The sequence below is a fragment of the Anolis sagrei genome, chromosome 11 (assembly GCF_037176765.1).
Source record: "Anolis sagrei isolate rAnoSag1 chromosome 11, rAnoSag1.mat, whole genome shotgun sequence".
NCBI lineage: Eukaryota > Metazoa > Chordata > Lepidosauria > Squamata > Dactyloidae > Anolis > Anolis sagrei.
The window spans coordinates 15,693,524-15,715,872 of NC_090031.1; the positions used below are offsets into that span (position 1 = coordinate 15,693,524).

The 22,349-nt window shown below is 45.5% G+C and overlaps 1 protein-coding gene across 8 annotated transcripts in view; it reads right to left on the reverse strand.

Moving 5' to 3' along the window:
• Nucleotides 1–21,896, reverse strand: part of ZNF618 (zinc finger protein 618) — a 44,430-nt gene extending 22,534 nt beyond the window's left edge. For all 8 annotated transcript variants that reach the window (XM_067471915.1, XM_067471917.1, XM_060757246.2 and 5 more), the window contains exon 1: nt 21,586–21,896. In XM_067471915.1, the coding sequence (XP_067328016.1) occupies nt 21,586–21,741 (156 nt within the window). In that variant the 5' untranslated portion in view covers nt 21,742–21,896. The remainder of the gene's footprint in view (nt 1–21,585) is intronic.
• Nucleotides 21,897–22,349: the final 453 nt, after the last annotated feature.

A 22,349-nucleotide genomic window follows, 5' to 3' on the forward strand; every position in this document is an offset into this window, starting at 1 on the left:
TTTTTTCAAACTGTAGTCCCCCCCCCCCCCCAACAGTGTGTTGGGCAGAGAACTGGCCCTCTGCTTAAAAAGTTTGAGGATCCCTGCCCGAGAGAATCATAGAATCCTAGTTGGAAGAGACATTACATAGCCACCCAGTTCAACTACAATCATGCTAGGGAGGAAAAGCACAATCTAAGCCCCCCCCCCCCAAAACAGATCGCCATCTATCCTCTGCTTAAAAGCTGCCAAAGGAGACAGTGAGTTCCACTGTTGAACATCTATTCTTCTTATGGTCAGGAGGTTCTTCCTAATGTTCTGGTGGGATCTCCTTTCCTGTCCTTCAATTACTCCCAGTTCTCCCCAAGTCCCCTCGCTGCTCTTTCCTCCCCTTCCCATTCTCTTTTGGAGGCAGAAGTGATGGAAAGATTGGAAACATTGGGATCCCAAAAGAAGGAATGGAGGGGAGAGAGTGAAGGGAGAAGGAAAGAAGGAAGGAAGGAAGGAAGGAAGGAAGGCGAAAGAGAGGGAAGGAGGAAGGAAAAAAGGAAGGAAAGACAAAAAGGAAGGAGAGGGAAAGGGAAGGAGAAAGAGCGAAGGAGGAAGGAAAGAAGGAAGGAAAGACAAAAAGGAAGGAAGGAAGGAAGGAGAAAGAGAGAGGGAAAGAGGAAGGAAAGAGGGAAGGAAGGAAAGACAAGAAGGAAGGAAGGAAAGAAAGAAGGAAGGAGAAAGAGGGAAGTAAGGAAAGACAAAAAGAAAGAAGGAGAAAGGGAGAGGGGGAAGGAGGGAGAAAAGAGGGAGGGAAGGACGAAAGGGTGAAAGTGAAGGAAGGAGGGAGGGAGGGAGGGAAGGAGAAAGGAAGAAAGGAAAGAGAGGAGGAAGGGAGGAAGGATGGTGATGGAAATGAGGGCCTGAGAAAAGAGCCCAAGGGGCCACATTCGGCCCCCGGGCCTGGGTTTATTCATACCTAATCAATAGCCAAACAGCACAGCATTGCCCCCTTTGCAGCATCAGCAAATGCCCATTGAGCTGACAAATCTTTGCTGATCAATTTGTGTTTTCAAGCAACTGCTTTGAATTTTAAATTCAGCCCCTTCCCTCCTCCTCCTCCACAAAAAAAAAAAAAAGACCCTACTGCACCACAGAGTGCCCTAAATCTATCTATTCAATATCTGTATCTGTCTTTTCTCAAACACAATATTATTTCAAACCTCAATTTTTTTTTATTTCAGAATTTGTGTAAATGTACGTCAGGAGTCTGGGCACATTTCGCTTTTTTTTGTGTGCGCGAATAGCAAAAACCAGCCAATTCAGGGGCTGCGAGGGAAACGAGTTCGATAAAATAACCCCCTTTTTTAATTTAAATGCTAATGCGCTGAATTAAAATTTAATAACTGAGGAAATTGAAAAGCCAAGCTGGAATATTGGAAATAAATCCAAGCAGAAACAGCTAAAATTAAAAATTCTAGAGAGTGGGAGGACAGAGGCTAAGCTGCCTGATGCGATTACGTTCCCCCCAGAAAGAAAGGAAGGAAGGAAGAAACGGGGAGAAAACAATCTTGTCTCCGGCTGCCGCAAGGCAGTAAATCGAAAGCTGGGTGATTTATTGTCCAATTTTCCTGAGGGGGAAAAAGACCCCCTCCTTTCAGGCAGAAATATTTCATAAATTTCAAGACGGCATAAATTCTTAATTTAAAAAGTTATAGAGGTCACTTCCAGTGCATGGGCGCAATTTTGAAATCTGAAAGGAATGCCAATAACGGAAAGGGAGAAAAAAAGAGGGGAAAGAATGGTAATTTCAGTTATTATTTCCATGCAACACAACCGAGATTTCCCAGCCACAAAAAGGACAGAGCCCGGATCGGGGAGGGGGGACGGGGACGTTGGTCAAGAGTAAGTCCCGCTCCACACTTGACCCCAGGACAGCCGCCATTTTGGAGCAATCAAAATCTCATCGTTATCACAAAATAGGGATTCAAATTCTGCTCTTGTTCTTTCAAAACCAGATAGTTCCTAATCCGTTTTCAATACTTCACATATCTATCTATGCCAGTGGTTCCCAACCTTTGGGCCTCCAGGTTTTATGGACTTCAGCTCCCACAGTTCCTAACAGCTGGTAAGCTGGCTGGGAATTCTGGGAGTTGAAGTCCAAAACACCTAGAGGCCCAAAGATTGGGAACCACTGATCTATACACATAATAGAAGTGGGAATATATACGTGTTTATATGGCTGGGGTGTTCACTTACACAGACAGGCCCCCAACTCCACGAACAGCTATAGCTCCCACCACTCAGCAGACACCAAAAGCCCTTCCTCCAATGACATTGCAGGTTACAGAGAGCGCCGTAAACGTACAAGAGCCCTGCTAATATCCTCCATAGACAGCACACTGCCCACCACCCAAGTGAAGGCTTACATATGGGGACAATTCCATCCTAGATTTTCTGTGTTAACTCCACCACAGACATCCCAGTGTTTCTGACTCTCTCCACTAGTGTGGAATTTGCATGGCCCTGCCCAATGCCTCTCCCATAACCCTTTCCTACCCTTTTCTATGTTCAAGAGCCCTGCCAATGTCTTCCACCAACACCACACTGCCCACTCCCAAGTGAAGTCATTCATACGGGGACAATTCCATCCTTGATTTCATGTGTTTCCTCCACCACAGTCATCCCAGTGTTTCTTACTCTCTCCATTGGTGTAGAATTCTCCCTTAACCCTTTTCCTTAACCCTGTCCTATTCAGCAAACAGAGGAATTGATCAGCAACTCAACATACTAGAGAGGTTTGAAGAGAATTCACCATAATTTATAGGAGTTGTAGGTACTGGGATGTATAGTTCATCTACAATCTAAGAACTGCACTCTGAACTCCACCAACAATGGAGATGGAATTAACTTGGCACACAGAACCCCCATGATCAACAAAACATATTGGAGGTCTTTGGAGGGATTTAGAGAAATAAAAGTTCACCTACATCCAGAGCACACTATGAACCCAATGACAGATCTGGGCCAAATTTGGCATGCATACCTGATATGTCAAAATTTGAATACCGCTGGATTTTGGAATTGGTCTGGATAGTGTGGAGTTGTAGGTACTGAGATTTATAGTTCACCTGCAATCAATGAGCACTTTGAACTCCACCAAAGATTGAATTGGACCACACTTGGCACACAGAGCCCCCATGACCAGCAAAAATTACTGGAGGTTTTTGGGGGAAAATTCACCTTGATTTGGGGGAAAATTCACCTTGATTTGGGGGAGTTGTAGTTCACCTATATCCACAGATAACTGTGAACCCAAACACTGTTGGATCTGGACCAAACTTAGCACACACACTTGATATGCCGACATGTGATTACTGAAGGGATTTGTGGGGAACTGGCCTTCCTTTCTGAGAGTTGTAGTTCACCCACAACCAAAGAAACTGTGAACTCCACCGATGATGGACCTGGACCAAACTTGGCAACAGAACCTCCATGACTAACTCAACCTTCTAGAGGGGTTTGTGGGGACCAACTCACCATAGTGGAAGTTATAGTTTACTTTGCAGCCAGAGAGCACATGATGCATCTAGAGCAAACTTGCCCAACATAACGAAGTGTAAGTACTGATGGAGTAAGTACAGGGAGTTAATCTGGCATGATGGGAGTTGCAGTTTATCCACAACCTTATGCATTTTGTACGATTACAAAATCAAATTTTACAAATAACTTAGGCAACACCGGGGACCAAGCCAGTTTGTCTGAAAATACATCAAAGCGTACAATCCTATACTGACCTTCTTCAAAGGCTAGAAGGTCTCTATAGGTTCACCGTTATTGAGGACAATCTTATATTTATATTCTCAACAAAGATCCTTCTGAGAACATCATTCTTGAAACCATTCTTTATATTTTCATACAAAATAACATCATGCCACCCAAATCGTATATTTACAAATCTCCAGTTGTAACAATCTTTTAATTTTCTAAAATCATCCAATCCTTAGATCAAACGAAATTACAGGGCAAATAGTACAGTTTGTAAGACTGGTTTAATTTTTGTCATCCTGTCGTAGTTTAAGCTCCTGGCCCTAATTTTGACATTTTCCCACCTCAACCCCTTTTCAATGGAAAGGCTCCATGAAGGAGGAGGCAATTGCTTCTGTTTTTTACTCCAGGCCTCCTGTGGTCATCAGTTTGTCCCTTTACCACAGAGATTCAAGGCCTGATTCAAGGCAATCCGTCAAAAGTTAATTGCCCTGCTTGCACAATGAAGAAGGGGAAACGGGGATTTCATGGACTCAAAATTGGTAGATTTCCCAAACCATCAAGCAGTTCTGTACCAAATTGGAGACACACAGGATGCCTAGAGCTGCAAGCCAGGCCAAGTCCAAAAGCAAAAGCAAAAGCATGGCATCCAGGAAGAGATGGCTGCAACAGACCGGGAGGACTGACTCTCTCGAAGGTGGAGAGCCACAGGCCTCAACCCAGCACTGGTCCAAACTGCACTTAATGCCCAAGCAGAGAGGCATTGAGCTCTGCGTGAACGTTTCTCCTTTTCCCCTCAAGCCCCCTCTGCACCCAACTTACAAACGACTCCAAATGAAGAACAGGGGAGACAACAGGAAGTGAGAGAAATCTGTCCCTTGGAAGGAAAATCCACTTCTGGACGTGTTTTATCATCATAGGGAAAAGGGGTCTCCACTGAAGCTTTCTCTCCAATCCTTGATTCCACAACAAGCCAAATTTTCCAAAATCCAATGATCACAGAGTCAGAAAATGAGGTGTAATCTCCTGAACAGGGGCACAGACATCAACACCATAGGGGTGTTCACCCTTCCCTATGCTATCCAAAGCATGCATGCACACACACACACACACACACACACACACACACACACATATATACACACACACACACACAAAATAAAAGTGAAAATACATATGTGTGTATGTGGCTGGGGTGTCCACTTAACAGACAAGCTCCCGCCTCCACAAACAGCTATCACTCTCACTACTCAGGAGACACTAAAGGCTCTCTGTCCAATGACATTGCAGGTTGTTGTTGTTGGTTTTTCATCATATCAGGAGCGACTTGAGAAACTGAAAGTCGCTTCTGGTGTGAGATAATTGGCTGTCTGCAAGGACGTTGCCCAGGGGACGCCCAGATGATTTGATGTTTTTATCATCCTTGTGGGAGGCTTCTCTCATGTCCCCGCATGAGGAGCTGGAGCTGATAGAGGGAGCTCATCTGCCTCTCCCCGGATTTGAATCTGCGACCTGTCGGTCTTCAGTCCTGCCGGCACAGGGGTTTAACCCACTGAGCCACCGGGGGCTCCATGAACATGTCCCAGAACCCTGCCAATGTCCTCCACCAACACCACACGGCCCACTGCCCAAGTGAAGGCTTTCATACGGAGACAATTTCATCTTTGATTTTGTGTTTCATCCACCACAGGCATCCCAGTGTTTCTTACTCTCTCAATTGGTGTGGAATTTGCATGACCCACTGCCTCTCCCTTAACCCTTATGTATTATTTTCCATGGCACACAGCAAACAGAAAGGAATTAATCAGCAACTTAACATACTGGAGATTTTATTTCCTCCACCAGAGGCATCCCAGTGTTTCTTACCCTCTCCATTGGTGTGAAATTTCCACAGCAATGGAGAGAGCAAGGAACCCTGGGATATGGAGGAAAATAGAACATCTAGGATGAAACTATCCTGCATGAAAACCTTCACTTGGGTGGGGGGCAGTATGGTGTTTGTGGAGGACCCTGGCAGGGTTTAGGGTACATGTTCATGGTGCTCACTATTACCTGCAATGTCAGTGGAGAGAGGGACATCGCTGTCTCCTACTCAGTGGGAACTATAGCTGTTTGGAGATGGGAGTCTGTCTAAGTGGACATCTCTGCCACATACACACATGCACATTTTCACTTTTATTATGTGGATAGATAGATATATTTTAGCAAAGCAGGGTACCCCAGACCCAAACACCCGTCTTCCCTCCTTTCTGCCTTAAGAAGGCTGCCACTGCTTCAGTTCAGCCTTAAAACACACACACAGAAGCCGATTTCTGAGATATGAGATACAGAATTATATAGGGCTGTGGGGCAAGTCCCAGCCTCAGTGAGAGCATCAAGTAAGACTCACCTCCGGGACCATTTTGTCTCACTGTCCGGAATGCTCTCCCCTGTCCACGAAAATACAACCCACTGGAGACTGGGGACCCACCAGAAGGCTCCACACCATTGGCCAACAAAGAGGTCAAGCAGGCAGTCGGTGTGCCCCCCTTCAAGAACACCTTGCGTTCTGTAATTGGGCTGGAGTTCTACTCTGCACTGGGGGCCACAACTAGATGGTTTTCCATAGCCTAATGTAAAACATAGCAGAGAGGGATCAGGGGCTCTTTTTGTCGGGGAAAGGAAATCCATTTGCCAAAACCAACTCTGAGAAGGATGAATTTCCAGATCCGGCAAGTTAAAAAGTAACCAGCCTTCTAACAGGGAGCTCAGGTGGGAACCTGCTGAACTATTATTAACCGGAATACGTAACTTATCACCAAAACCAGGAGACTGGGAAGCAGCCAAATCAAACACTCGCACAAACGCACATGCAATGGCCCATGTCTTCGCTGCTTCCTTGAAATGGACCCAGGAAGGCCTGAATGCAACGGCTACTCCTCATGGATGAAGGGCCCCATAGAGCCCAACAAATATTATGCTGCCATAGAATCATAGAATCCTACAGTTGGAAGTGACCCCAAGGGCCATCCAGTCCAACTCCCTACTGTCAGGAAGCACACCATCTAATCCTCCCCAACAGATGACCATCCAGCCATAAATAGATGACAATAGATTTGATAGATATGAGAGAGATGATAGACAGATATGATTGATAAATCAGTGGTTCCCAACCTGTGGTCCGTGGACCAGCAGTGGTCTGCAAGAATGGAAATATGGTCCGCGGCCTCACCATTACTACACTGTTGCCTCGAAACCATGCAGCAACGAGAGCGACTCGTCTCACAAAACCTTTTTCTAGTGCCGAGGCAACAGGGATGTCAGGAGGGGAGAGGTTGACAACTCGCAAAAGATTACTACTACCACATCAGCTCTAGATTATTAAATATAGTTTTCTGTGGGCAAGCAGATAGCGATTATGGGATGGCACATGTTCTGTGTCAGAAACTAGAGCTGAGGTGGTCTATCAAATGCAGTTATCTGAATCGGAACCCCAAATAACCAAACTGAGTCTAAAGTTAATCAAAAAGTGATTTGTAACCCTTATGGTACTAATGCTGGAGAATGGTCCCTGGTAAAAAAAAAAAAAACAACCAAAAACATTGGGAACCACTGAGATAGATATATGTATATGACAGCTATAAAATCCTAGACTTGAAAGGGACCACAAGAGCAATTCAGCTCAATCGTTTTCTGCCAAGAAGATCACCATCCAATCCCTCCTGACTGATGGCCATCCAGCCATATTTATTTCTTTATATAAATAAAAATGTAATGTTCGTTTGTAGGATTAACATAACTCAAAAACTACGGGATGAACTGACATGAAATTTAGTCACTATACTTCTAACAGACCACTGAGTGACCATCACTCATAACTCCCCCCAAAAAACAGCAGAAAGGACTTTAAAACCCAAAAAAGCTCAATGACAATACAGTGCATGCATGAAAACGACAGCTTCCAGCATCCCCTAAACCAGGCCCTTTAGGGAGGAGGAAGATCCAAATGCACTGTTTCCAAGCTGCAAGCTCGTTTCTCCTTGGATTTCTTTGAGAGCATCCCAATTCATGCATATTTCCTAGTTCCTATTCCTGGACAGCAACTCCCAGTAATCCTCCAGATAGATATGATAGATAGATTAGACAGATATAGATAGTAGGTAGATAGATCAACCAGGAGGACTGCTGGGAGTTGCAGTCCAAGAATAGGTAGAGAAGGAAGAAAGAAGAGAAAGTAAAAGGGAAAGAAAACGGGAGGGAGGGAGGAAAGAGATAGAGAAGAGAGGAGAGGAAAGAAAAAAGGGAAGGAAGGAAAGAGGGAGGGAATGAAGGAGAAAGAAAGGAGAGAAAGAGAGAGGGAAGGTTGGTCAAAGCAATGCATGGCGGGTACAGCTCGTTTATTTATAGATATATACCAACAGATTTGATAGATATAAGAGAGAGATGAAAGATAGATAGATAGATAGATAGATAGATAGATAGGATTGAACTAGATATACGTATATGATAGATAGGAGGCTCATATTGCAGCCTTCTGCCGAAACAACTTTGGCAACCCCTCCAAACAAAACCGCATAATGTTCTGAGTAATATATGGACAGAGTTTTCTCTTCCTACAGAGAGGCAGTAGAAAGTATGGAAGGTTCTGCATTGGTCCCAGAATACAAATCTAGGAGGCACTGTGTTTTTCTTCACATTAACTCCCAAGGCAGATAAAAGAAAAATTATAGGGCAACAAAAGACAAAGATAGCATTTTTAGAAAAAGAGCAGGGAAAAGTCAGGCTGAATGTGGAAATCTGAGAAATCCTTGTCGCAAAATAACTCGCTTCCGCCAACCACAAAGCTATAAATACCCTGCGATTAATTTCCCAAGAAAGGATAAAAATACGCAGACTCAAAGTTTATTAAAAGGGAAAAATGGAATTGTATTTTCACTTTTTTAAAAACTGGAGTTTTGCAATGGCTTGTAAAACATGGAAAGGGAGATGCATGCAAAACAATGGAGCAACGAGGAAATTACACATTTTGGATCGGCCAAATTCATGTGCATTGATTTTAGCATTAATAACAGTGTTTCTCTGTTTCAACTGTATCTGGGGAGACAAGGCAGAACCCCAACAACACAAGGCTGAGGATGATTCCCATTCACTTCCATGGGGTTGCTCTAAGGAAGACTAGGTCTAGATTCGAACCCAGAACCAGAGACAACCCCTCCATCCATCCAAATGCAAAGAATGCCCTCTGCAACCCCATTTCTCCTTGTTCAGGTTCCCCAAAGGAAAGGACTTAAAAAAAAAACCCTCCTTGTTTCCGAATCTTAGATTTGCTCTTTCGCTTCCTTTAGAAACCCACCTGCTTGAGGGACCTGCTCCCACCTGACCCTCCCTCCTCCTTCCATCCTTCCATCCATCCAATGTTTATCCCGCCCTACATCTGAAGACCTCAGGGTGGCAGACAATATAAACCAATTTAAAGCTAGAAATAATAATAATATTTTTTTTTTGTCATGACAGGAGTCACTCCTGTTGTGAGAGAATTGGCCGTCTGCAAGGACGTTGCCCAGCGGACGCCCGGATGATTTGATGTTTTTATCACCCTTGTGGGAGGCTTCTCTCATGTCCCCGCATGAGGAGCTGGAGCTGATAGAGGGAGCTCATCCGCCTCTCCCCGAATTCGAACCTGCGACCTGTCGGTCTTCAATCCTGCCAGCACAGGGCTGTAACCCACTGCACCACCGTAATAATAATCTATACATCTTCTATACACATAATCAAAGTGAAAGTATGTATGTGTGTATGTGGCTGTGTATGTACACAGACAAGCTCCTGTCTCCACAAACAACTCTAGCTCCCACTACGCCGGAGACACCAATGGCCTTCCCGCCAATGACATTGCAGGTTATAGTGAGAGCCATGAACATGTCCAAGAGTCCGGCCAGTGTCCTCCACCAACACCACGCTGCCCACCATCCAAGTGAAGACTTTCATACAGTGACAATTTCAACCTAGATTTCTTGTGTTTCCTCCATCACAGACATCCCAGTGTTCCTGATTCTCTCCATCGGTGTGGAATTTGCATGACTTGCTTCCTCTCCCTTAACCCTTTCCTATTCTTTTCAGTTGCACGCAGCAAACATAAAGGAATTGATCAGCAACTGAACAACTCCATGATTTACAGGAGTTGTAGGTACTGGGATGTATAATTCACCTGCAGTCTATGACCACTCTGAACTCCAACAATGATGGACCTATAAATAACATGGCACATAGAACCCACATGACCAAAAAAACCCCAAAAACTGGAGGTCTTTGGACTGATTTATAAGAGCTATAGTTCACCTACATTCAGAGCGCACTTACTTACTTACTATGAACCCAAACAATGATGGATCTGGACCAAACTTGGCATGCATACTCGATATGCCTACATTTGAATACTGGTGGGTTTGGAGGGGAATGGACATTTTGGAGTTGTACGTAATGAGATTTATAGTTCACCTGCAATCAAGGAGCACTCTGAACTCCACCAAAGATGGGATTAGACCAAACTTGGCACACAGAGCCCCCATAGCCAGCAAAAATAGTGGTCTTTGGGGAAAATTCACCTTGATTTGGGCAAGTTGTAGTTCACCTACATACACAGAGCACTGTAAACCCCAAAACCAATGGATCTGGACCATGTTTGGTACACATACATGCTGAAATTTGATTACTGGAGGGGTTTGGGGGGAACTGACCTTCCTTTCTGGGAGTTGTAGTTGACCCACAACCAGGGAAATGGTGACCTCCAAAAATGATGGACCTGGACCGAACTTGGCACACAGAACACCCATGACTAACTCAACCTACTGGAGGGGTTTGAGGGGACTGACTCACCATAGTGGGAGCTGTAGATTGCCTTGCAGCCAGAGAGCACACTGAACCCCACTGATGAGGCATTCAGAGCAAACTTGCATAACATATAACAAACTGTAGTTTCTCGGGGTTAACTTGGTATGATGGGAGTTGTAGTTCACTCACAACCTTATGCATTTTGTACAATTAAAAAAATGGCTTGTTCAAATAACCCGGGCAATGCCAGGGACCCAAGTTAGTAAATAATAATTTTAAGAGACTAAAATAATACTAAATCATTTATCATGTAAAATAACTTAGAATTGTACTGCAAGTGACCAAAATACAAGACTTGCTAGAACAGAGGGGGTGCTCTGGACACTGACTTGGAGGAAAGGCAATGCGGGGGGGTATAGGAGATGGGCCCCAGAGTTCCTGCAGGAGGGGACACTTGGAAAGGGGGGGGGGAGACCCAGCCCCCTTCCCTTCAGAGAGAATCAGAGAATCCTAGAGTAAGAAGGGACCCTAGGAGTCATCCAGTCCAACTCCCCTTCTGCTGGGAAAGACACCATACAATCCCTTAGCAGGTTCATTGGGAAATAGGATTAAAGAATCACAGAATCCTACAGTTGGAAGAGATCCCAAAAGCAATCCGGTCCAACCCCATTCTGCCACTAGGCAGGGAAAGAACCATCAAAGTCCCCCCAACAGACGGCCATCCAGCCTCTTTCTAAAAGCCTCCAAAGGAGCCTCCACCAGACTTCAAGACAAAGAGTACCACTGTTGAACCGCTCTTCTTCCTATGCTCAGGAAGTTCTTCCTGATGATCAGGTGGAATCTCTTTCCCTGCCATTTGATTCCATAGCTCCATTGAGTATTAGTCCTCGCATGCACCAATATTTGCCAGAAGCCCTGCACCCCAACAAACCAGAGTCTGGTGCCTTCCGCCAGGCAACCTTCCCATGCAGACACAGGTACAGTGTTCCCGCACTTATCACGGGGGCTCCATTCCAGGACCGCCCGTGATACATGAAAGTCCATGAAGTAGGGACGCCAGATTAATTTTAATATTTATACATTATTTTATATTTTTAATATATTATTTTCTTATCTGCGCTTCCTTACCCGCCTCTCGGCCCATCCCAAGGGTGCCTGCCTGCCTCCCTGGCCTCCACAGAACCTCCGGAGCCACAAAGGCAGCAGCAGGCCAGGGAAATAGGCCTTCCCACCACGCCTCAGGCCGCCACACTTCTGGAGTCCCTTGCCTCCACTGGACATAAATATTTAATATTTTTTATTAATATTTTCAAAAACCTGCGAAACAGCGCGTCCGCTAAAAGTGAACCGTGAAGTAGCAAGGGAACTCTATAAGGGGAGGGGCTTTCCCACCTGTGCCAAAGGGCTTCCTCCTTCCAAGAACAAACCCCAGCAGAAGAAGACATGACAGGCAGGATGCCCCGGGCAACGTCACGCAGGTTTAGGAGGCCAAAAGGATTAAGCACACTTTAAAAAATGGAAGTGGAAAACAATTACTCCTGTTAAGCGTTTGCTATTTGGGATAATGAGCGTCTTGCAGTGCTTGGTGACATCATAAGGACACGAAGTGACTCAAGCCAAGCCAGGTGATGCAGAATTCCCCCCAATCCTCTCAAGGGTCAGGCAAGGTGGGGGTCCTGCCCTTCACCAGGAGCCCCTCTCCATCCCATTTCTAGCTCCCACAAAGCATACGTTTATAAATGCCTCTTTGGTATGATTCAACAGAAATAAAAATATGAAGGACAGGTCCATTTGCAACGCCTTACTGACTTTTCACATTAAAAACTGAAGGCATGCATGAATTGGTCTCAGCCTCCGTCTTATAAGAGGAAGCAGCACAGGGCTCACTGCTCACCCCACTATCCACTGCTGGGCACAAGTGGGGCAGGGCCCCCAAGGAGCCACAGGCAAGAGAGATTCCAAAAATTGAAACTGAGCAAAAACGCAAAAGTAAACACTACCCAAACACATCCCTTTGCCTTCCCAAGTGCAAAAGGGTCTTCTCTCAAAAGAGGGAGGGTTAGAATGGCTCCCTCCCCTGCAGATTTAAAAATGTAATTCAGGGGGGCTTTTACTGACCTGATGAGGAGGAAGGGACTCTTAACCCCTATGTCTTTGGAAAGGACTTGGAGGGAGGGATTGGATTGTGCAGAAACTAAGAGCCTCCTGTGTTCTAACAGAATACATTCTTATCTTCATGTTTGTACCTTGCTGAAATTAATCTTACTCTGAGCTGCACCCCAGTTTTGGCAGGAGGAGAAGACACAAATGACTTACCTATGTCTGTGGTCAGACTCTCAAACCTTGTCTGGCACCATCTGACCAAGACTGACCATCCAGAAGGGCAAAGATACCCTGATTCACCATTCTGTGGCTGTGAAAAACGTTGTGTTATGGAAACCTTGTTCTTGTAAATAGTGCAACCATGTTATTTTGCTATAAAGAAAAGCCTCCTAAGGAAGAGATAACATTGGTCTGTGTTTTTTTCTTCTGTCACTTTGGGCTACTGGTGCTGGGTCATGCTGCTGCTAGTAAATTACTCTGCTGTACAGTTATTAAGAGGATCTTTGGTTAATAAGCCCACTCGCCCAACAAGTTCACAAGAACAAGGTTTCCATAATACAAATAAAGTTCTTTATACTTCCTTCTTTGCTTCCACGCTGGGCTTCTTTCTCATGCAGATAAACAGCTTGGCTTTCACTGAGCTTCCTCTCACAGGAACTTTACACAGTGGCCTTTTACACCCAGCAGCCTTCACACTGGAGCTTTACACACAAGATCTTCAACCTGGGGCTTCTCTCACCAGGCCTCTCACACACTGAGGCCTACCTCACACTGAGGCCTGTCTCAGACTGAAGCCTTTTCATACTGAGAGGAACTAACACTGAGGCGTACTAAGCTACAGGCACATCTACTTATATTGAACTGGAGCTTTTACTGAGTCATTGCATCTATTTAACCATTTCAGTGCTTGACTCACATTTTCATAATTAAAAATACCTATACATAGCTATACATCCCGGAAAACCCACAGCAACCCACTGATTTTGGCCATGAAAGACTTTGACAACACATTAAGAATACCTAGTTAATTTTTTATATTTCTGACATGTTCCCCACCAGCAGTCAAGGTGGGTGCAAGGAGGCCAAGCGACGGATAGAGAAACCCCTTTTGCCCTGGCAGCCCTGCTTGCTTTGCATGGAATCCAGACCTTTGGCGCCTCAGATATTGATAGAAACGGCTCTGTAAATCCAATAGTTTCCACCACAGATTCGCTCAGCACTGGGCCCAGCCCTTCTGCTTCACCTAAGAGGGCACTGACTTTACAGGCCTAAAAACCCAAATCAATAACAGCTTGTTTCAAAACAACTGTGCAGGCCTACATCTGACTTACGAGTAAAGTCTCGCGGAGTCTAATGATGCTTGCTCCCAGGAAGGTGAGCAGGGGATCATGGCCCTATCCATAGGAACGGTAAATGTGATTTGCCCCTGACAAAATGGGGTGCGCATGAGATTTATGTCACACGGTGATTATGCTGAGCCAAAGCAAAAGGAGGAGCTGCACCCTGAGGTCCTATCTCTCATTTAATGGCCACAGCTCATTGCTATGGATCCTGGGATTTGCAGTTTGGCGAGGCATCAGGATCTTTTGACTGAGAAAGCTCAAGACCTTGTCAAACTGCATGACTCCATAGTAATGGACCAAGGCAATTAAAGTGGACTCATTCTACAGCAGAGATGCACCCAGGGTGTTTTGAAGAAGTGATTCCAAGCAGGTAGTAATTGTAAAGCACACCTTTTTTTGGTCAGCAAATACTTTTTCTGGTTTCAGGATTTTAAAAATTGGGGTGCGCATTAGATTTGGTGGCACATGAGACTCAAGGAAATGTGATCATAGCTTGGCTACACTCCTTCCTTCTTCTGCTATCATAGAGAAAAGCAGGCACTCTGAGTCCTATCCCAAAATCAATAGGAGGAGGAGGAGGCCTGGTTTACAGTGCGCCCCCCCCCACAGAATGCCATAACCCCCCTCCCCAATCTGCAGCAAAACTTCAGAGCAAGACCCCTGCCTTCCTGGAGCAGAGCCAATGCTTCCATGTGTTTCTTCCTCGCTACTTAACTGCTCTTCACAGTCATCAAATAATGATTCCGCTGAAAGAATGTTTCTTCCCTTTCTAAAAAAAAAGATTTTTTTAAAGATTTCATTTATTGTGTTCATATTTTACAAATTCATACATTGTTGTAGAACTGTAAATGAAAACAAAAACAGAAAACAGGTTACAGTTCCAAACCCTCAAAAGAGAAAAAAGGAAATTAAAAATTTAAAAGAATTTTTTTCCGTTTGTTTGTTGAAAGCACCCATTTCCATTGATGTTTACAGCAGACTCTGGAATCTCCATAATCAAAAATTGATTCAACTGTCTGTTAAGAGCAAAGGCAGAGGCTTCTGTCAGCGCAAGCGCGGAGAGGAAGCAGAAGGGGATTATTGCATTTGGTGAGAAGTTGGAGTATTGTTGCATTTGGTGAGAAGCCCACTGAAGAAAACCCCCCACTTCCTGGTCCTAAGGCCTGGACAAGGCCTTTCCAAGGCAAAAGTAATAATGGTCACACTTTAGGCCAGTGTTTTTTAACGTGGGGGTCAGGACCCCTGGGGGGGTCATTATTATTATTATTTAAAACATTTAAAACATTATTATTATTATTTAAAACATTTATATTCACCCTTCTCACCCCGAAGGGGACTCAGGGCGGAGCACAGCATATACACGGCAAACATTCAATGCTGGGACGGGTTCACGAAAGACCATCAGAAAACAGCATTTTCTGTTGGCCATGGGGGTTCTGTGTGAAAAGTTTGGCCCAATTCTATCGTTGGTGAGGTCCAAAATGCTCTTTGATAAATTCCAGCAACTACAACTCCCAAATGTCAAGATTTCTTTTCCCCAAACTTCACCAATGTTCACATTTGGGCATATTGAATACTTGTGCCAAGTTTGGTCCAGATCCATCATTGTTTGAGTCCACAGTGCACTCTAGATGTAGGTGAACTACAACTCTAAAACTCAAGGTCAATGCCCACCAAACCCTTCCAATATTTTCTGTTGGTCATGGGAGTTCTGTGTGCCCAGACTGGTTTAATTCTATTGTTGGTGGAGTTCAGAATGCTCTCTGATTGTAGGCGAACTATAAATCCCAGCAACTACAACACCCACATGACAAAATAGACCCCCCCCCCCCATCAATCTCACTAGTATTGAAACGTGGGCGTTATCGGGTATCTGTACCAAATTTGGTCTAGTAAATCAAAAGCCATCCTGCATATCAGATTTTTACATGACGATTCATAACAGTAGCAAATTCACAGTTATGAAGTAGCAACAAAAATAATGTTATGGTTGGGAGTCACTACAACATGAGGAACTGTATTAAGGGGTCGTAGCATTAGGAAGGTTGAGAAACATGGCTTTAGTAGAGTCTCGCTTATCTGACATAAACGGGCCAGAAGACGTCGGATAAACGAAAATGTCAGATACTATGGAGTCTCCTACAGTTACCAGTCCAACATGGCACTAGACACCTAGAATACTAACAACAGGGACTCAAAGGGTTAAGGCAAGGCAATGCCCCGGGGCTAGAGGGGCCCAGCAGGAAGTGGGAGCATGAAAATCACAGAGGGAAGAAGGGAGGATGCTTCCACTTCCGGTCCTGCCTTTTTTTCCCCTTTCCTGCCTCCTACTTGTCTTATTGGGAATGGGGAGAGTTGGGGAGTGCACCTGTAATTGAAGGGGAAATGCTGGAGGAAAATGGGGGTGTCGGATAAGACAGAATATTGGATAAGCGAAGGTCGGATAAGCAAGACTCTATTGTATAAACATAACAGAAAGCTTCAGGGGAAATGGATTATAGGACCTTCCTTTTTAGAATAAATAATACAACACTGAAGCCTGTGATCTTATTTCTAAAAGCCAGGTAGTGGGCAAGCTGCACCTGAGCCTCTGAGACCATTCCCAGGCCTGGTTTCCTGCCTCAGTTTCTCTTTAGGAAGGAATGCATTCCGTCAGCTTGGCTTGACAAGAGGAGCAGAGGCTCACAGCCGTTGCTTTATTCACATTGGCAATTGCTCCTGTTTCTATAGCAGGCCTCTTTGCCAACTACCCTTAAACTGCCAAAACAAAAGTGATTCCTCAGAGTTCAATGGTTCCTTAGAGTTCAGGGCCCTGTGCTCCATCTGTTAAGACACTAATAATAATTTAAAGAGCAAATCCAATTGGTTATCTTGGGAAGGGAGGGAAATGTCCTTTTAAGATCAAAGGTGGCCCTCTTATGCTAAGCCAAGCGATGCCCGATACATTTTATGTTCTGAAAATGCACAAAGATGGAAAGGGAAAAACTTCATATCAACGTTTGGAGATATAAACTGCTGAGATATTTATTTGCTAATGTTAAAAGAAGTAGAAGTAAATCATTTGTGGGATACAAGGTGGAAGAAATAAAACCCAACATTATAGAGAAAGCGAAAAAAACAGAAGCAGGAAATCTACGTTTAAAATCAATTTATGTATATATGTTTGTAGTTTAGACTCATAATTAGAGTGTAGATCAGGCATGGGCAAACTTGGGCCCTCCAAGTGTTTTGGACTTCAACTCCCACCATTCGTAGCAGCCTCAGGCCCTTTCCTTTTCCTCCTCAGCCACTTAAGCTTCTGTTCAACCATTTCAAAGCTCCCTGCCTTGGTGGTGATGGCACGATTGTCAGCATAGATGAAACTCTCTATGCTGAGGAGGAAAAGGAAGGGGCCTGAGGATGTTACGAATGGTGGGAGTTGAAGTCCAAAACACCTGGAGGGCCCAAGTTTGCCCGTGCCTAGTATAGATATATGTTGTGCAGTTTGAAATGTGATTGTTGTGGGGTATGACCGTATTGATGTATGTCAAAAGAAAGTGCTATTTAACATTTATATGAAACCGCTGGGAGAGATCATCCAGAGTTTTGGAGTTCGGTGTCAAATCTATGCAGATGACACCAAACTCTTTTACTCCTTTCCACACAATGTTGAGGATGCCATCCTGCACCTGAACTACTGCTTGTCATCAGTGATGGACTAGATGAGGGCTAACAAGTTGAAACAAATCCAGACAGGACAGATTCACTCCTGGTCAGTCGAATGGCAGATCAAGGTGTGGGATTACAAGCCTGTGTTGGATGGAGTCACACTCCCCCTGAAGACACAGGTCTGCAATCTGGGGATGATCCTGGACTCATAGTTGACCCTGAAGCACCAGGTGTCAGCGGTGGCCAGGAGCGCCTTCGCACAATTAAATCTTTTGTGCCAGTCCTGCTTTGACTACTGCAAAGCTCTCTACGTGGGGCTGCCTTTGAAGATAGTTCTGAAGCTTCAACTGGTTCAGAGATCGGCAATTGAGCCCTGTACACAGAGAGATCCACTCCCATGTTACAACAGCTCCACTGCAGAATTTGCTGACCAGAAGGTCGGCGGTTCGAATCCATGGGATGGGGTGAGCTCCTGTTGTTAGCTCCAGCTTCTGTCAACCTAGCAGTTCAAAAACATGCAAATGTAGGTAGATAAATAAGTACTGCTTTGGCAGAAAGGTAACAGCACTCCATGCAGTCATGCCGGCCACATGACCTTGGAGGTATCTACGGACAATGCCGGCTCATCGGCTTAGAAATGGAGGTGAGCCCCACCCCACAGTCGGAACTCACTAGACTTAATGTCGAGAGGAAACCTTTATCTTTACTTTAAGGCCAAGCCCAGTGACAGGATGAGCCCAAGGTCCTGCCTACCTTCAACACAAAGTCATCCATACCAATACACATGGTGTACTTGGACTTTAAAAAGTTTTGTTTGGTAAATATCAGTCAAATGAGCATGCAAACTCAGACTGTGCTCTATTTAGGGCACTGGAACATTTTCCAATCTTCCCACTGCCCAAAAGGGCTGTCCTCCTAAACATGGAGGTTCAGAACACAGTTTAAATGGATACAAAGAAAAGGTGTATTCCCCTTTCTGGTAATCGAGTCCATTTCCCAAATTACAGGTTGCAGCCATTTCAATTAAAGCACCAGGTTATGCAACAACTGCATTGACCAAAGCTGACCCCAAGAAACGGGGCCTGGGTCTTCGCTGCAGTGGGTCGGTCTGTGAAAATATACGGCTGCAAACTCACAAGTCCTACGCAGGACTTCCTTCCTTCTTTCTCTCTGCGATGGGGAAATTGGGTGGGTGGGAAAGGGGAGCCCCCTCTTTCCAAGGGTCTGCTCTGGGTCCTTTGGGTACTGATCCCTCCTAGGAAGACCCTTCTTAGGAAGGTCAACGTTGCAAGCTGTACAAGGTGCCTTGAAACAGAATGTGCAAAACAGTTCCCTTGCAAAAAGAAAATAAAAAGTCCCTTAATGCATTTGCAGGCAGACCCTGCATTGATGGGAAGGGGGCTGCCAACTTTCCCAGTTTGTGTGTTGCTTTTTTTGCCACAACTGTCTCTAAAACATGAAGCATCCTAAGGAAATCCAACATGGCTTCTCCTCCGTGGCACAGCAGCCAGGGGGACGCCTCCTCCTCCTTCTGCTGCTCTGGAGTCAAATGGATCCCCCTCCACCAAAAAATAGGCAAAAGGCAGGAGCCCCCTCCCTTTCCTCCTCCTCTTTGGTCAAGCGCTCTCTCCCTGAGGCCCCCCTCCTCAAATTCCTGCAGATCTTTCAAAGGCAAGAGCAGGGAGAGGCAGGCAGGCGAGCAAACAGCCAAAGTCACCCGTCACGTGACACAAATTATTTATTTTTAATTGGAAATTTGAGATCTGCGTCCATGGCGTGTCCCCCCCTCAGCCATCCCATGCCATTGTCAAAACCTGTTGCTGGAAACCAGCCACCCGAAACCAGTTCGGTCCAGTCTGGTGGACCCAGTCCTAATTACAAATTTCCCCCCCTCCCCTTTTGAAATATTTCTCAAAGTGTGGCCCTTTTTTATTTTTCTGTCCAAAAAAATTAAAATATTCCCCAGGATGGATTTTTTTTTCCCTTAAGAGTTGGAAAAATCCAAAGCCACTGGGTCTGTTTGTAAAAATTGTTTTTTTGTTTTACTGTTTGTTCCAGAAGCTTCCATGATGCCCAGCAGCCCCCCTGAGGAGGGGGAGGAAGGAAAGGGGGGATCCGATTGGTCGGGGATGAAATCTGCAATTGCAGCCCCCCCTCCCAAAAAGAAAAAAAGAACACTGAATTTGCCACTGAAATCCAATTAAATGTGAGCAATTAAAACAAAATGAGCCAAAGCACCAACTTTTTTCCTCAGGATTTCCCTCCAAATTCTGAATTTTTTGTTTAATTTTTTTCCAGAACTCAGAAATGAAAAATTTTCTCAATTTCCTAAGACATTTGCCTGAATTGAGCTCTCTGGGTTTGAAAAAAAGGGACTGAAGCTGCAGAAAAATGTGTCTTGTTTCCTTACAGAAAATGCCCTTTTCAAATTCCCTGCTGCTGCAGCTGTTTTGAGTCGGCCATCTTGATATTTTGTTCCCATTTTAAAAAGGGGAGGCTCTGCAAGATTTGCTCTTTTTCCTCTTTCAAATTCGAACCCTTTCCCTCCCCCCTTAAATTTTTTTTTTGGGTTTTCTGCCCCAGGCGCAGAAGTCTTTCCTTTGAGAGAGAAATGGTTTGACTTTTAAATAAACCTTTCACAGTAATGTCTCTCTATTTGAAAATGCAAAACAGAAAAGAAAAAAAAAGAAAAAAACACAAGAAGAGCAAGGAGCAAAATGATTTTGCAAATTTCACAACACCAACATAAGATACTCAAACAGGAGACAAATTCTGAAATGCAAATCCAGTAAAAGGCTTGCCAGAGAGAGAGAAGAAAAAAAATCGGTATTTAATCAAGAATAGGGGGGAAATTTCCATGATTTAATTTTAATTTATTTTTTAAAAAATTTGCAAAAAATAAAAAAAAATGCAACTTCATCCCTGTTGCAGTTCTGGATATATTTTGCACAAAAGGAAATTTTTATTTGATTTTGCATATTTTGCATTAATGGAAATGAAGGAAATTCGGCTTTTTTTTTCCTTGTTGCACAGAACTGTTTCAAAAGGGAGAATTTTTTGCACAATCTGGGGCTCTTTTTCAGGGGGGAGGAAGAGGGAGGAGCCTAAATAATGGCAAGGGAAGGAAGCCATATATGCATACACACATTATATACATATATTTCTATATAAACCCAAATTTCCTAGTTTGCAACAGACCTCACAACCTCTGAGGATGCCTGCCATAGATGCAGGCGAAACGTCAGAAGAGAATGCTTCTGGAAAATGGCCAGACAGCTCAGAAAAGTTACAACAACCTAGTGATTCCGGCCATGGAAGCCTTCCACAATATATATTTCTATATATTGATCCACCCCCCACATCTCTCTCTCAGAGAACAAAAGGCCAAGAGGAAGGAAAATGGGGGGGGGGGCTCTCTCTAAAGGCGACCCCCTCCAAAAGGGGCGTGTCCTGCTTTGCTTTCGAGACTTTATTAAAAAAATTAAAATTAATTTTTAAAAAACACAACATTTGCAAAAAGCATTTTCCATTCGTCTCTCAAAACAATAACACTTAATAATAATACTTGTATGTAAAGTACTGGTTCTGACCCCCACACACACACACACAAATAGTCTAAAGCGGATTTGATTTCGGCTTTAGAGACACAAAAAAGGACTGAGAAAGAAGCCCCCCCTTTAGGATCAGGGAGGGAACAGTTCCAAAGGGAGGGGGAAATCAGGAGGGGGCGTCAAAGGCCGGAAAAGCCTCCCCTAAGGCCTCGCTTGTTTGTTTCCCCGCAATTTGCATATCTCTCCTTTCGAATGAGGCCGACAGGGGGCGCTGCACTCGGCGGAGGAACGAGGCGAGGAGTCCTGAGGGGAAAAGAGCCCCTGAGGGGAAGGAAGGAGGGAGGGAGAGGGGCAGGAAGGCCGCCCAAGCCAGGCCCAGGCCCTCCCCGGCTCACCTGCGGCACAGCGGGGGCCGCCTCCGGGGGGGCTTCCGGGGGTGAGGCCAGGACTTCCCCTTCGCCCTCCTCGCCGGGCTCCTTCATGGCTTCCAGGTTTCCCTCAGGAAGTAGGCCGCCGCCGCCGCCGCGCCCTGGCCTGGCCTGGCCTTCCATCCCGCCTCGGCCTCCCTCAGGGCTCTCCGCGCGGCTCCCGCGGCTGCGGAAGGCGAAGAGGCTGAGGCGGACGCCAAGGAGCGCGCGCGGGAGCCGGAGCCGCGGCCGAGAGCGCCGCCATCGCGGGAGGGCGGGGCCAAGCGGGGAGTGGGCGGGGACAGGGAGGCAAGCCCCGCCCACTCCTCGCCTCTACTCCCTCCCTCCTACGGAACCAAGCGAAGAGAGTAGGGGCGGGGCCGGCCAGGCAAGCCCCGCCCTCTCTTCGTCCTACGGAACCAGGCTGGGCAATAAGGGGGCGGGGCCAGCTAGGAAAGCCCCGCCCTCTCTTTCCTACGAAACCAGGCAGGGAAAGAAAGGCGGGGCCGGCCAGGCAAGCCCCGCCCTCTCTTCATCCTACGAAACCAGGCTGAGGGTAAGGGGGCGGGGCCAGTTAGGAAAGCCCCGCCCATTCTTTCCTACGAAACCAAGCAGGGAAAGAAAGGCGGAGCCGGCCAGGCAAGCCCCGCCCACTCTTCGCCTCTCGGAACCAGACAGGGAGAGAAGGGGCGGGGCCAACAATGCAAACCCCGCCTCCTCTCTGCGCCTCTCCCATGGAGAGATCCAGCCAG